The sequence below is a fragment of the Thermothelomyces thermophilus genome, chromosome 1 (assembly GCF_000226095.1).
Source record: "Thermothelomyces thermophilus ATCC 42464 chromosome 1, complete sequence".
In the NCBI taxonomy this organism is placed as follows: domain Eukaryota; kingdom Fungi; phylum Ascomycota; class Sordariomycetes; order Sordariales; family Chaetomiaceae; genus Thermothelomyces; species Thermothelomyces thermophilus.
In genome coordinates, this window is record NC_016472.1 from 4,006,580 (window position 1) to 4,021,920 (window position 15,341).

Below are 15,341 nucleotides of genomic sequence, written 5' to 3' on the forward strand. Positions count from 1 at the left end.
ATTACATAGTTATTGCGCGCTAACTTACTGCAAGCACACTAAATCCAAACACTGGAAGCCGCCGCTACCTCCATAGGCAACAAGCACCGGACAACCTGGGGTACGGACTATGTAAGGTGCATACCAAGGTTAAACAATCCACAGCCATGCAAACGCCATGGAAGTACCCCCAGCCAAGCGCCCGCGATTCGGCCCCGCGCCGTTCGAGGATCCCGACTATGACGACCCGGAAGCCGACGAGCTCAACGAGCAGCCCGAGGACGTGAACGCCCGCCGCGACCCGGCCGCCCGACTCGAGCGGTCGCGCGCCTTTGCCGCCCTCAAGCTGAAGTCGGCGTTCGAGCGCATCTTTGAGAAGTACGGGCACGACTTCACTGGTGTCGCCGACGAGATTGACCTCCGGACCGGCAGGATCGTCGTGGACAATGGACATATCCAATCGCTCAAGGACGCGCAGTTGGGAGGCACCAATGAAAGCGACGATGAAGGAAGCGACGGCGCTTCTGCGACCGGGTCCCTGAATGAAGAGGACAGGATGCTGAGGGGTAAGAGGGTCGAGAGCCGCCTCAGTCAGGTTGGGCAGACAGTGATGCCCTTGGCATCTCCCGGACCTGGAGCAATCCCTTTCTCGACGCAAGGGTGGCCTGGGGCGTCGCCGAGTCTGGGAAGAGGACCATCCCCGGTGCTTTCCAACATGACGTATCCAGGCCAGGTGCCGTTCGGGGGACAATCGGTGCAGCACGGCACGCCAATCTCTGTGCCTGCCACTGACCCAGTTTGGAGGGCACCTGATTTGCCCGTTCCGCTTGCCAGGAATGGGCCAGCATCGGGAGGATTTACCGGCTCGGTAAGAAAGAAGGTAGCGCGACTGTCTTTGAGCGCTGCTCGGGAGCAGGGTGGCGACGATGAGGATGACATTTTTCTGGGCTCGGCTACTCTCGAGAAGGAAAAGGAGAATATCGGCGGACTTACCATGAAGCAGAAGGTCCTTCAGCCACGCCCTCCGCAGGAAAATACCCCGACCAAGAAGAGAGGGAGATCCCCGGGAACAGGCCGCAAATCTGTTGAGGGACAAGCCAGAAGGCGTGGCAGGCCACCAAAATCCGCAAAGGTACTGACCAAAATGGACGAGAGTAAAGCAACGGCCGTGCGGAGGACCCAGCCCGCTGGACCAGCAAGTGATGCAAAGAGTCCTACCAAGGTCAGAGGACCTCGGCCCGCCCCCCAGGACATGGCAGCGGGTACTCCTACCACACCAACACCGACAAAGACCGATGAGCCTCCCGTGTCGAGTGTGCTTGGTCCTTCGCCGGGGCCAGCAAGCAATAATGCCCTAGAGAGTCTGCCAGAAACGAGGGAGTCCATGCCTGGCGAGTCCAGGGCTCTAACCGGGATGGAAGCTGAACCTGATCTATACGTCAACCTTTCAGGAGAAGAGACCAAACTGGCTCAGAAACCCCGGAACCAAATCCTCCGGGTCGAGATAGTAGCAAAGACTCCTCCTGACTCCCGAGCGTTCAGGATCTTGACACCGGAGACAACTGACCAAGACTCACAAACCGCTCACATCGATCCTCCGGATATCTCCTATCTCCGGACAGATCCGCACAGATCTAACATCCAGGACGCATATCTCCCAGTTCCAAGCAGACACACAGTTGTCAGAAACCAGAACACGGACCCAGCAGCATCAGAGGAGGTCTTCTCGAGGAACCTTGTGGACCCGGCGTACGCGTTCTCGGATGAAGAAGAGCCAACGTTGCCCAAAGAGGTATCACAGCTCAAGCTCACTGACAAAAATGAAAATTCGGGACATGGCGCGTTGCGTGAAACTCATCCTCAGAACGATACAGCAGCAGTGGCGAGCTCCAGCGAGGAGCCGGCCGTAGACGAAGTAGCCCAAGAACTGGGCGACTCAGTCGGCACGCGGGAGCAGTCGCCGGCCCTCAGTCTCATTCTAGATGACACCGAGGCTCGCCACGGAAACAGCTTGCTACAACCGCCAGGAGAGGAGAGGGATGTGCCACGCGGACAAGGCTCGGTGGCTGCGGACGGTCGGCAGGTTGGCCGTGAGGAACTACGTTCGTTTGCGGAAACGAGAGCAAACCTCGAGACTGAAGTGTCTTCGATCATCCGACCAGGTTCAAAGGCACAAGCTGTAGAATCCAAGTTAGAGACGCTGGCCGAGACGGCCGGAACAACGCCCCTTGAGAAAAGGCAGAGACGCGGGAAGGAACATCAGTCGCAGGAGACTCCGGTCGGGACAGCCGGAAGGCCAGCTGGTCTCAAAAGAATCTCCCTCGGGCTGCCCAGGAGGCAGGAGATACCCGAGACCTCTCCCAACACCCGACAGCCCGTCGGCTGCCCCAGCACAACAGTCCGGACTCTGGAGATTGAGGATTCCGATCCACCATTCCCGACAACAGGGGAAGAAGACCAGGACACCTCGACCCATCTCGCCACGGCACCATCCCCAACTCTCACCGACCCGATGTCCAAGGCCCAGCCGTCCTCCCCATCCCTCTCCGGACAAGAAGAACCGGCATCACAACCACAACCACCACCCCCTTCAGGAGGCCCTCGCACGCCGATCAAGGCCACGGCGCGCCGCCGCCGCCGTCGCCGCTCCAGCGAACCCCACCGCGGAGCGGCAGCGACAAGCACGACCACCGCCAAGAAGAAGAAGAAGAAGAGAGCGGGCGTCCTCTCCCTCCTGGCGATTTCCCGCGCCAACGGCAAGGACGACGAAGACGAAGACGAAGACGAAGACGAAGACGAGGACGAGGACGAGCTCTCCATCCTGACGCCCCTCAAACCCACCGCGTCGTCGACCGTCCGCTCCACGCCCGCAGGCCACCACGTCCGGCTGGGCTTGCTGGCGCCCGGCAGCGCCGGGCCAGGGACCCCGAGCGCCAACAGAGGGCAGAGGGGACAGAGAGGGAGTGGGAAAGGGAGGAGGAAGTCGGCGACGGGGATGGGGATGGGGAATGGGATGGGGACGGGGAGAGGGGACGGGCCGGCGACGCCGTCCGGTTCTTTCGTTCGTTCTTCTTTTTTTTCCGGGTCTTTGCTCTCGGACGAGTCAGAGCTCGTCCGCACCCCCGGGGGCACCATGCGGCGGTGCGGGGAGGCTGGGTTCAGGTGCGAGAGGGACTTTTGCTTCAGCTGTCTATGAGGGGTTCGAACTCGGTTTAAAACTAGGGACCGGATGGGCTAGTAGCAGGTAAGAGAAGAGAAGGGAAGGAAGGGGGAAAGTCGAGTCGAAGTAACTACAGGCTAGCTTTGGTGGTGGAGTGGACGGAATGGCCTGGGGGTCTCGGTCCGAGCGAACAAAACAATCCAACCATTATGAATCAGCCTTTGTTTCCCAATCTCTTAAGCGGTTCATGAAGCGAATGAACAGTCTCAAAAGAAGTGGGAGGATGTTCGTAAAGAACCGGCAGACGCAAAACGCCCCCAATTTTTGAACCCATTAACACACGGTAGTCCATAAAGTCTGATCTTGCCCCCCGTCCGGAACGGAGCAAAATCAAGACGGCATGCAACATGAGACGACTTTGTTCAAACAAACCATCAAGAATTCGCAAACCCCGCCTGAAACCCCCATCCACCCATGCCGGATCGTAACCAACTTAGCCAACGCACTCCTGTCCATGCTTCAAGATCCGCACTCGCCTTCAAAAAAAAAGTTCCATCACCATGTCCACTATGAACCCCTAGCTATGGGCTCCCGGAAAGGCCCGGTGCCCTCCCGCCATTTGAAGACGTGACCGCGTCGCTGTTGCAGCGGTGCATCGCGTAGGGGTATACGAGGGGGGGTTTGAAGGATGTTCTTCTTTGGCGTCTCATGGCACCGGTAGACAAGCAACACCCGTGACAACCTCGTTTTTATTTAGGAACAGGATCCTAACACCCGGACTACGCAGACGGGCCGGCGGGGGCGAAGAAGCAGCTTCGTCGAGGTAGTTATGTGGTGAACAACGCGGCGCATTAAAAAAAAAAAAAGAAACATTCACGCTAGCGCAAGACTACCTCGTTACCGGCCAGGTACTGCTGCAGAATTTCCGGGTCGCGGATGGGCGCAAAGTAGGGGTGAGCCATGGCTTCCTTCGCGGTAAGGCGTTCCTGGAAAGTTCAGGCGTCAGTGGAATCAGGAATCCCCCGAGCGCGGATGGCTAGCTGATACTTACCGCATGGTCGTAACGCAGCAGCTTGTCGAGAAAATCGATGGCTTCATTGCTGACGAAGCGCTGGTTCTCCGAGTTGACGAAGCTGTGCCAGGGCTTCTTCTGAAAGCGGCCCAGGATATCGTCGTATTGGGCGTCCAGCTCGATCTCGTAGCGGTCCAAGTAGTCGAAGAGGTCATCGGTGCCCAGGACTTTGGCGATCTTGACGAGTTGGTCGGCGTTGCTGTTGCCGTGGAAGAAGGGCTCTTTGCGGAAGATCATCGAGGCAAACATGGCACCGAGACTCCACATGTCCAAGCTGTAGTCGTACTCTTGGAAATCAACGAGCAACTCCGGGCCCTTAAAGTAGCGAGAGGCGACGCGGACGTTGTACTCCGTGCCCGGGTGGTAGAATTCGGCCAGACCCCAGTCGATGAGGCGCAACTGAGAGAGGGTGTCAGGAGACCGTGGGTACCACAACGAAAGCTAGGCGAGGGTCGGGCAGCAGCATACCTTCTTGTTCTCATGATCAATCATTACGTTGTGAGGTTTCACGTCGCGGTGCATGATGCCCTTGCTGTGGCAGAAGTCGAGGGCCTTGAGCAGCTCGTAGATGTAGTAGCGGACGTCGATGTCGTTGAACTTGGGGTAGAGAGTGCGGAAGTCGGTATTGTTGATGTACTCGAAGATGAGCGAGGGCGTCTTGCTCTGCGAATCCCGGACCACGTCGAGCAGGGCAACGATGTTGGGCCCGCCGGCCAGGTTCTGCAGGATCTTGATCTCGCGCTTGATCTTCTTCTTCTTGACCGGTTTGAGCACCTTAATGACGCACTTCTGGTAGTTGACGACATTGATGCCTTCAAACACCTCGGAGTACTTGCCGCGGCCTGCGCAGTGGAGAGCGGTCAGCGGTCAGCGGGCATGGAATGCGTGGGGAGGGGTTGAGCCGGACGAGGGATACGCACCGATCTTCCTAACAACCTCGTAGTTCTCCAGGACTCCCCAGCCTGTATGCGACGAGTCAGCGATGTGCGCACTTCGACCTGCGGGTATCGGAGTTGAGATGCAAGGAACGCTGGACGCCTGCAGGGCCCTACTACGCCCCGGGGCGCAATTGTTTGACCAAGTGAAGCGAGACGGGGAAGGGGGGATGCCTAACTGATGTTAACGCTGTCGTAGTCCCAGTAACTACGGGGCATGTTCTGGTTGACATCGGCGTAGACTCGAGCCATGTTTGCGACGTTGGCGCTTGGGTGCGCGCAGCCTGCCGGGGACGAGGCGTTGATGTAGCAGGTTGGTGGTGTCGTCGGAAAGAGGGCTAGCAGCGCGATCGAGGGGCACACCGGCAACATCTCCAGGGCTTTTTCGATCCAATAGGTTGCGGTCGTTAGCCAAGGCTCGGTGCTGCTCGCTGATAAGCACCTTATCGGTCCCCGCAGTTCCTGCCTTAGGCGCCGGACTGAGCCCAAACTTAGCAGCCACGGCTGTGGTCTCTCTGCAGGCAGTCGCTACTGCTGCTGCTGCTGCTGCCGCCGCCGCCGCCAGTCAGGTAAGAGGAACCTAGCTCGGGGGGTAGGCACACAAAAATCTCAACTTTCGAGAATCTTAACTCGAAAAGAATCACAGCGTTGAATTTTAAAAGGGTAGCTGAGGATTCGAGGCTTCCCATTTTATAATTTACGGACTCCTGCTCAACACGGTGTGTGAATCGTACTCGCAACTCACCGTAAACGTGATGCAACCTAGAACATATACCGACCATTCCCACGAATTGGCGTGGCGTGTTTGAGTCTCCCCAAGCGCGTCCGCCGACACGCGATCTTTCGATGTCTGGCCGTCGCGGACGACCCCTGTCTATAACATAGCGTCGCATCATAATGGCACGGTCCATTATGCGGTGGGCTCAGTCCCAGGAAGCCGGTCTCGCGAGACGGGCTTCGTCATTATATCTTCCCTCTTCACTCTCACGTTTCCTGTGCGTTGTCAACAAGGTGACATCTAGTGGAAGATGGACCTGGCATCGCGCCGTATCCCGCCTGCTGGCCTTGACGATGGCACCTCCATCCGGTCCAGGGCCTATTACAACTCTAGCCATCTATTGCGGCACGCTGAGTCACGGTATTCATTACAGGAGCAGTTTGCCGTAACCAAGAAGGAGTACGAGTTTGGCTTCGACGATGCCTCATCGGTCCTGGAACGGTCGACTCTGGCCTCGGGAGCTGTCCGAGCAAACGAGCTCGATGACGACGACGACGGAAAGCAAACCCCAGTTTGGGTCCTAAGCAGCGTGGCCAACCGAACTTATTACGAGCTGCTATGCCTGCCAAAGGGTGTGTCCCTGTCTCCCGACCAGGTTTGTGATGCCGCCTACCGTCTCCTCGAGGTGCTGGCAGTCGACAAGCAGCCTCCCCGTTTACGGAGCTCTGCTGCCTTCTACCTGGGTCTCACCCAGGCCGCCTGTGAAACTCTGGTCGAGCCTTCGAGAAGGTTAGCTTATGACCTGTACCTGTCGGAGGCTCACGAACCGGCATCGGACTCGCCTGAGCCTCTCATTGACGACGACCTCCCGGGTCCAGGGAGCTGTGAGAGCTACGAGAACCAGATCCAGGAGCAGTATCTTCTCCTGACGCAGCGGGAATCCAGGGCGAATACCGACCTCTGTTTCCGGGTTGGTGCTGCTGCTGCTGCTGCGCCATTGCTCACCTCTCAACGGGGCTCGCGCCAGCACGGGTTAGAACTGAGGGTTTTGGATTTCTCCCTCCGAAAAACAGCCACCACTGGCGTGCCAGCCTTGCGACAATCTGTTGAGAGAATGGTGGTGTTCCTTCAGGGATTGCCCAATAAAGGAGCCCCCAAGGTTGAGGGGTCGCCTTTTGTTCGGGTCGCCGATCCGACCGTGACAATTACCGGTGCGACACACGGATTGCTAGATGAACGAATCAGGCTTGCGCCATCCCTTAGTGACCGCTATCAGCTACCAGGCCCTTCGATCCACGGGAGGAGGCGCGCGGAGCAGTTGCTGGCCTCCCAATTCCTTCCGCTGCTGAGCTTAAACCTCCGCCAGGCTCTCTCCTGGCGCGGAGATCCTACCCTTGTCGCGGGGCCGGACCTTGTCGTCGAACACGAGTTGGAACTTCTCCCTCACCTCTCCACCACGACACGGGTAGGCTATTCGGTGAATCTGTCTGGTGCTGACGAACCACTCAACATCGAAGTTTCGGCCCGGAAGCCTCTTACCCGCAGCCCCGGCCTGCATTCGACCCTGGGGTTTGCCGTCCATGAACGAGTCGGTTCCGGCACGGCCTTCTTGATCGCAGACGGAGGTGACTGGAACCCCAGCATATCCAAAGAATGCCAGGAACTTTCCCGATGTTCCAAGACTGTGGGTGGACTTGCGCCCATGGTAGAGGCCTTCCGCAATTCGCCAACCGTCGAAATCGGCTATGCCTTCGGGAGGCACGACTTGGGCATGCAGTCCGGACAGGCACTCACCAAGCCTTCCGAAAGGGGCCTCTCCACCCTCGACAGCGACCTGGACGAGCGCAAGCCCAGCTCTTGGACAGCGTCCGTGGGTTTCACCCCTGGTAATGCAGCAGCCTACCTCCGCTACGGCCGCGATCTCTTCGCTTCACGCGCCCAAACCAGATCCTCCCCGAAATCCAGGACCGGCCTCCGCGCTGAAGTCGAGCTGGCAAGCACAGTCCAGCACGACTTCTTCTTCCTCGCCTTCCGTGCCCTCAAACGCATCGGCCGCTTCTCCAAAGCCGGATTGGAAATCGGCTTCTCCCCAAGCAATCTACACCTCTCCTTCTACTGGTCCCGTCTCGGCCAGCGCATCAGCCTCCCCTTTCTGGTAGCCAACAGCACCACGGCAAGATCCAGATTTGCCACCAGACTCCTTTTCTGGACCACCATCTTCCCCTTCGCCGCCTTCGCCGCATGGGAATGCTACCGCCGGCGCCGCTGGTGCGCGCGCAAGGCGTCGTCGACCTCCACGACCGCCGAGCCCGAACGAGGAGGCGCCAAGACGGTGCAGTTGCACATTGCGCGCCGCCGCGCCGAGGCGGACGAGCTGACGGTCGTCCTGGCCACGGGCGTCGAGCCGCGCCAGGCGGCCCAGCGCCAGCGCGGCGGGCTGGTCATCGCCGGCGCCAAGTACGGCGTGCGGGACGCGCCGCCCGAGGAGGTGGCCGACGTGACCATCGCCGTGGCCGCGCTCGTCGACGGCGACGGCGACGGCGACGGGCTGGTCATCCCGGCGGGGCTGCGCAAGAGCCGGCTGCTGGGGTTCTGGGACCCGGCGCCGTTGAGTGGCCCCGGCGACAAGGTGTTGAGGGTCCGGTATCTGTGGCGGGGCAAGGAGCGGACGGTCGAGGTTGGTGAGCTGGAGGAGTTAAGGCTGCCATGATGGAACGGAACAAGGGGGGTTACGGGGTAACGGAGGCCCGGTATTTCGGAAGGGATTGTGAGACAGATAGCTAGGGTAGAGCGATCCGCCATGATGATGATAATGATATGATAATGATGATGATGATGATGATGATTGATGTTGAATGTACATTTTGGCTCCTGTCATCCCATTTCCTGGCATGCAACTCTTCGGCTTTGGTTCCGAACCCTACCCCTGGTTTTTGGTGCTTCTTGTGTTAATCTCTGTTGCATACATAACCTGTCCTGTTCTCATTCTGCTGGCTGGTTGAGTTTGGGGACTCGCAATATATCGGCATTACCCAGCTGTTTGAAATCGAAGGAAAAAAAGGGGAGTTCGGTTCACGATATCTGAAGAGATAACAGTTGGTAGTTATTCTACCGTTACAGCTGTGCGCTGAGATTCATCTCTCGTGATAAAAACCGTAGCTGATTAAAGGCCACTAAATAAACAAACGCTGACTTATCCAAGTTATTAATTGGAGCTGGAATTGGTATATTTTGTTGTCGCCTTCCGACAGCGAAAAGGCTAAAGTGTTCTTGTGGCATTTGTAGCACTGCGATCCGGCAGGCCGGAAAGCCACAAAGCAACTGGCACTTCTGAGATAAACAACCAAGTTCTCTCAAAAGAGTAAATGATGTATCCACCACTAACGCAGTTCGCGCTCGTCCACATGTAGTAGATGCGCCATTTCGCGCCAGACACAAACGTTCGGTGTCTTGGCTACGTTGAGGAGCTACTCGAAGCCCGCGACGAGTTCGAATCCAGCGACAACGTTTCGAGACAGGTCGCCAATGTCTTACCCTGCCGTAGCTGCTCGGCCTTCGTCTCGAGGCCGACTGAGTACGTGGGCCAGTTGGTGTGGACCGCTTGTTCCAGTGGCCCATAGATCACATGGTTCGCCTCAATGTCGACGTGGTGCCTGAGCAGCTCGACATCCTCCGGCCGCATCAAGCCTACTTGAAGGCGCAGGATTGCCTTGGCGACGAAATGATTTCTGCTTTGTTCGTAGATTCCTTTGGTGAGAAGTAGCAACGTCGATCGCCGGGCTTCGAGAAAGGAAGAGCCCGCGCTCGTCTCGATTGCGTTCATGGTGATGTGGTTGAGGAAGCCGAGAAAGTGGAGGAGGAAGGTGTCGGTGGCTTCAAATCCGTGGCGCAAGTAGTATAGCCGTACGAGTGTCTCTAGATGAGTTACGGCCTCATTGTAAATGCCGCGCGGTGAGCAAGGCAACGGCATCTCAGGGCTACCGGTGTGGTCTAGTATGGGCGTGACAAGGTCGATGAGCATGTGATTGTAGTGCATGTGCAGCTTAAGCTGGTGCGGAAGGACAATCTTCTTTGGTGTGAGGGGCTCGGGGAGATTATGGTACCAGGCCCGGAGCCGATTGTAGAACTCGGAGATCTGGTGAGCCGGTAGCTTGACGGGCGAGCGATTGGGCGAGAAGGTAGCCACCGAGATGTCATTAATGATGGTCCAAAAGTCGGCGATCGCTTTGAAGAGGTATCCGTGGTAAGTTGGCAGGCGAGATTGGCTCAGGGGGTATTTCAGCCATTGCTCGCCATACCACTGCGGTTGTTCTAAGGGGTCCGGGAGAGGTGTCTCTGGTGGTTTCTTGATCGGAGGTGGCTGTAAGTAATGATAGCAGCCCAGACTACAAATCGCTGTCAGTTGCCGTCCTGAAAAAATGTGGCGTAGTGAACCAGCGCAACGTACGCTTGCCAGCAGAACAATCCCCAGGCCGTATACGTCCTTGCTCGCTGCATTTCTGGCCCGTGATGTTTAAGTGGGGGGCCTAGCAGTTGGATTTGCTCGGCCATCTTGATAGCCGTCAGCGTAAAGCGCCATCCGATCCTATCAGAGCCGTTCAGATTATAGACGAGAGTCAGCAAAAGTGCGGCTTGTATCGTGGTGAGCCTGCTCTGCTCCCATTCTCTCTCCTTGCGTTCCCGGTTGGGATCCTCAGGATTTTCGCATGGCCTCTCACGCTCGGACTCAATCTCGAAAAGCCGCCTGGCTTCGGCAAGAAATTGGTAGCCAAGTGTTTGGGGATTCCAGAACTCGGCACGCCCGTGGAGCCCGCGGTGGCACGTCTTCCAGGAAGTCAGCTAGAGTCAGACATGCGTCGGCGTAGCGAGGGACTCACACATCCTAAGCACAGCAGAGCGTTAACCAGAAGAGGGGAGCAAAAGCGGGGGTTCTGGGTGGCCATGTCCTCCAGAAAGGAGTCCTTGTGAAAGAAGGTGAACCAGTCGTATTCGAAGAGGAAGAAATCGTGCAGGAGTTTTCGCATCAGGCCATCATCGGAGCTGACGGCGGTCCATTTCGACGGCTTTATAGAGTCCAGCCAAGGATGGACAAGAGTGGCAGATAGGTAGGGCTTCAGGTATGGGTCTCGTTGCCCAGTTCCGTACACCGATCCGGCACCGTTGGCCGTTTCAGGCGCCGGAAGCTGCTGGGGCTGGTGCTGGCCGGCTTGGGGAACCTGAGTCGTGGGCGTGGGCGTCTGGCGGAGTGTGTACTCGTATACCTCCGAGTCGAGGTACGGGTTGTCGAGGTTCCGCAGGAAGGGGGGCATCTCGGGAAGGTAAGGGAACTCGTAGCGGTATCGAGCCTCGGGGACCAGGGCCAGCTGAACGAGCACGTCGCCGTAGTTGACATGGCGGAGGATGGAAGCTGCATCGCTGCCAGTGCGAATACGCCGGTACACCTCCTTGGCCTCGTCGTCGGATCTCGTCTGCAACACCTCGTATACCTGCTGGTATGCCGATTTTTGGCTCTGGAGCTCGTGGAACTTGCGCTTGAGCGCCTGGGTGTGCGTCTCGGCGGCATTGGTATCGTACTCGCAGCGGGTGCCGCGGTCACGGCAGATGGAGCATGCCGGCCGCTCACCATCACACTTGGAGCGCAACAAGAAAAATTACAAGTCATCAGCAATTGGCTTCCCCCGGCACGGAGACATCATGCCTACCTTGGACTTGCGCTTCCTGCACGCACCGCAGGCTGCGGTTGTCGCCGCCGATCTCTTGCGACGAGGGGGAGGGACGGGCGTCGGGGCGCCTGAAGGAGGAGCAGCACCGACCGGGTGAACGTGTGACGCTGGTCTCTCGCGCGTTCCGTTTACTGCTGCTCCATAAGCAGCGGTACTAGCGGGCAGGAGCCGTCGCAACGGCCAAGCAGAGTGCTGTACCGGAGGAGAGAATGACTGGGAGCCCGAGGGCGTCATGACGGGCCCGCCGCGCGGTAGAAGGTCCCGTAGCGTCCACAGAAATGGGCGCCGGGACCGACCGTTGTGGTGATGGTGAATGGATGCCCAGGAAGGGGAAGGGGAAGGGGAGTCGCCGAGAAGGTGCAATGGGCTCAGCAGGACCACTGGCACTTGACCTCATGGTCCGACTCATGCCTTGCAGCTTGCGCACCGCGCCCGGCGTAGGTAAGGTACCTACAAAATTGGAAAAAAGCTGCTCAGAGTGCACTGGGAGTGCCTTGTGAGAGCCTGAGGTATGGAAGAGCAGTAGTAGCCTTTGCTACCACTTATTGGGGTATGTACTCCCTATTCGGCAGTGGACCACCACTCAGGGCAACCGGAATTCACTCCGTGTTCTGCAATGCTCCCGCTTCACTCGCCCTCGTCGGAACCCACGCCGACGGTGCGAGCAAGGATCCGGGGTGGGACCAAAGCGTTCCTGATCCACCAGTTCTCTGGGTCTGACAGCAGCCAGAGTGGAGTCCGAACCTTTCCCAGTCTGCCGGCTCAGAAAAGGCGGTGGGTGGGCCCATGCCATCTTCTTTATTTCTCTTCGCGGGGCATTTGTTCTGCCGCCCCGGCTCCCCGAAGCGCTTCGGCACAAACGCAGCGTAGTGTGCGGAATGCGTACCCACATACCACTATTGGCAATGTCCCTAGGCATGTACTGTGTACAGTGGTAGGTACATACCTTACATAAGGTACTTACCATAGGCACTTGAAGCAGTAATTATTGTATTAAAGTAGTGTACCATTCTCAATGCACGCCACAGCACTGCTACCTACTGTGTACCGTCAAGCACGCTGCCCGGCCGGACAGCCCCACATGGCTGTTCTTCCGTTGGGTCAGGTCCAGCCTCCTCAATTGCTTCCCCACGCTACGCAGAAAGACCCCCAGTGCGTGGGGCAATGGAGCGAAAAGCACCAGAGGAGAGGAGCACTAGGCAGCCGTGCGTCTGGCGTGTTGAGTCTCCTCTTACATATCTCCGGATCGGTACCTGAGTACTCCGTACTGCACAACTTTACAACTAGAGCAAGTCAGCCCACTGCCCATCCTGCAAGAAGATGGGTACGGGGTAGTGTAGTGTACTGAGGGCAGATAAAACAGATGCTACCGTGTGGCCAATGAAACTCTACGGAGTTTTCTCCTTTGGCATGGGACACGAAGTGTTGCATTTGCATGATGCATAAACATATAGGTCAGGTACCTTGTGTACGGATCCGTCGAGGTACCTGTAAGTCGTACTGTAGTCGTGCAGGCACTGTTATTTTTCCTTTTTCCGGATAGGAAGTCGGTAGGGGCGGTATGTGGTATGTACCATCCGTACTGTTGTACTGTACTGTATGTATGTATACTACACTTTACGAATTACCGAAGGTAGGTAAGGTAGTTAATTACCTGGTGTCTTGCAGCTGCAGGTGCTGGGCGTGTTTGCCTAGGGTTTTCGCACGCCGAAACTCGGCCGGGGCCCCATCAGAAATGCGGTGACTCAGAAAGTCAAACTTCCGTGAACGGTATCGATAACGGGTAACCTGTACACACACTCGCCTCGCAAAAGCCTCTTACCGTGGATTTTGTTCCAATTGTTCCAAAGACACGCTCTCATCGTCCCCCCCTTGCTGTATCACCCACAGAGAGAACAGAATAACAGAAAGGAACGTCGCAATGGCTCCCACCGTGCTGCATCTCCGCAGCGAGACCAAGCCCCTCGAGCACAGATCGGCCCTCACGCCGGCAACAGCCGCTGAGCTGATCAAGGCCGGCTATGTCCTCAACATTGAGCGCTCGCCCGTGAGGATATTCGACGATGCCGAGTTCGAGGCTGTCGGCGCCAACCTGGTGCCCGAGCACAGCTGGGTTGACGCTCCCAAGGAGCACATCATCATCGGCCTGAAGGAGCTCGAGGAGAAGGACTGCAAGTAGCCACTCGAGTCGGAAACGACGACTGCCCAGAGGCCCCGCGTCACTGACTCTCTCAATTCAATAGTCCCTCTGAAGCACGTACACGTTCAATTCGCCCACTGCTGTATGTCCGCGCCCTGTCTGCTCCAGTAGCAGTCACACCACGCAAACTACCGAGCTGTGTGATTCTGACTCCCATCGTTCAACAGACAAGCAGCAGGCTGGTTGGGAGAAGGTGCTTGCCCGGTTCCCGAGAGGCGGCGGCACCCTCCTTGACCTGGAATTCCTCGTCGACGATCGTGGCCGCCGCGTCGCTGTCAGTTTGAGCCTCCGAAGTCTCCCCCCTCCCAGAACGCTCGCTGTTAACCAGGAACTCAGGCCTTTGGTTTCCACGCCGGTTTCGCCGGTGCTGCGCTCGCGCTCGAGGTGTGGGCCTGGCAGCTGAGCCACACCGAGCCCTTCCCCGGCGTTGAGAGCTATCCCAACGAGGACGCCTTGGTCGCCGACGTCAAGAAAGCGCTCGAAGAAGGCGCCAAGAAGGCCGGTCGCCTGCCCCGCGTCATTGTCATTGGCGCTCTCGGCCGTTGCGGCTCAGGCGCCGTTGATGCCCTGCGCAAGGCCGGCTTGCCCGAGGAGAACATCCTCAAGTGGGATATGGCTGAGACCGCCAAGGGCGGACCCTTCAGTGCGTCATCCCTTGCCTCGGAGAATCAGCTATGCGTACCATTTGCTGACATGGCGTCGTACAGAGGAGATTACCGACAGCGATATCTTCGTCAACTGCATCTATCTGACCAGCAAGATTCCCAACTTCGGTAAGCCGAATCCACGGAAGAAGCATTGGTCCAGCCGAGCCGTGACAGCTAACTCTCTGGACGCAGTCAACATGGAGTCTCTCCAGGTGCCCGATCGGAAGCTCTCGGTCGTCTGCGACGTCTCGGCCGTACGTCTTGCCCACTCCCACTCTCACATTCCAGCCTAGTCTCCAGGAACTTCGCACTAACACATGTCTGTCTTGTTTTCAGGACACCACCTCCCCCTTCACCCCAGTCCCCATCTATTCTGTCGCCACCACATTCGACAAGCCCACCGTGCCCGTCGAGGGTCTGAAGAGCGGGCCCCCATTGTCAGTCATCTCGATCGACCACCTCCCGTCGCTCCTGCCCCGCGAGGCGTCCGAGGCTTTCAGCCGTACGTTTCTACCTAGCCCCCTGCATGCCGGTGATTTTTTTTTTTTTTGGTATTATTTTGTATACTGACACGGGCGTAGGCGACCTCCTCCCTTCACTCCTCAAGCTCAACGACTGGCAGAACTCGCCCGTCTGGGCCAGGGCCTACAAGCTCTTCCAGGAGAAGGTTGCTACTCTGCCGGCCAGCGCGCTGGAGAACTGAGCAGCGGCGGCAAAAGAACATAGATCTAATTTAGATCGGTTTTGAGTGGCACAGTGCTAGCACGAAATGGTTTTTTTCTTTTCGCGCGATAGACCAAAAAAAGAGTCGCTAGTGGGTCAAAAGCCACCCGCACCACCTCTCTCTCGACTTGACAATTACCCGTATCTCATGTGAACCACTCTCCTTCCGCCGCCCTACGTTGTT

At 57.7% G+C, this 15,341-nt stretch overlaps 5 protein-coding genes across 5 annotated transcripts; 3 read left to right on the forward strand and 2 right to left on the reverse strand.

Moving 5' to 3' along the window:
- The first annotated feature begins 30 nt into the window (after positions 1-30).
- MYCTH_2296196 (uncharacterized protein) lies at positions 31-3,357 on the forward strand. The gene has a single exon (XM_003659278.1). It carries the CDS (start codon positions 158-160, stop codon positions 3,173-3,175), a length of 3,018 nt encoding a protein of 1,005 aa, XP_003659326.1. The 5' UTR covers positions 31-157; the 3' UTR covers positions 3,176-3,357.
- A 536-nt stretch (positions 3,358-3,893) lies between these two features.
- On the reverse strand, positions 3,894-5,773 carry MYCTH_2296197 (uncharacterized protein). The gene is made up of 5 exons (XM_003659279.1): positions 5,326-5,773; positions 5,132-5,173; positions 4,680-5,053; positions 4,191-4,610; positions 3,894-4,125 (listed from the first exon to the last, which is right to left on the reverse strand). The coding sequence occupies exons 1-5, from the start codon at positions 5,516-5,518 to the stop codon at positions 4,018-4,020; spliced, it is 1,137 nt and encodes a 378-aa protein (XP_003659327.1). The 5' UTR covers positions 5,519-5,773; the 3' UTR covers positions 3,894-4,017.
- A 401-nt stretch (positions 5,774-6,174) lies between these two features.
- Positions 6,175-8,574, forward strand: MYCTH_2114944 (uncharacterized protein; the record flags this gene model as incomplete). Its single annotated transcript, XM_003659280.1, has 2 exons — positions 6,175-8,352; positions 8,440-8,574. The coding sequence occupies 2 exons, from the start codon at positions 6,175-6,177 to the stop codon at positions 8,572-8,574; spliced, it is 2,313 nt and encodes a 770-aa protein (XP_003659328.1).
- A 418-nt stretch (positions 8,575-8,992) lies between these two features.
- MYCTH_2296201 (uncharacterized protein) lies at positions 8,993-11,980 on the reverse strand. The gene is made up of 4 exons (XM_003659281.1): positions 11,567-11,980; positions 10,742-11,494; positions 10,312-10,688; positions 8,993-10,249 (listed from the first exon to the last, which is right to left on the reverse strand). Exons 1-4 carry the CDS (start codon positions 11,819-11,821, stop codon positions 9,319-9,321), a joined length of 2,316 nt encoding a protein of 771 aa, XP_003659329.1. The 5' UTR covers positions 11,822-11,980; the 3' UTR covers positions 8,993-9,318.
- Positions 11,981-13,400: 1,420 nt separating this feature from the next.
- MYCTH_2088454 (uncharacterized protein) lies at positions 13,401-15,308 on the forward strand. Its single transcript, XM_003659282.1, has 8 exons — positions 13,401-13,758; positions 13,831-13,869; positions 13,955-14,061; positions 14,124-14,430; positions 14,495-14,560; positions 14,627-14,688; positions 14,771-14,936; positions 15,016-15,308. Exons 1-8 carry the CDS (start codon positions 13,509-13,511, stop codon positions 15,135-15,137), a joined length of 1,119 nt encoding a protein of 372 aa, XP_003659330.1. The 5' UTR covers positions 13,401-13,508; the 3' UTR covers positions 15,138-15,308.
- Positions 15,309-15,341: the final 33 nt, after the last annotated feature.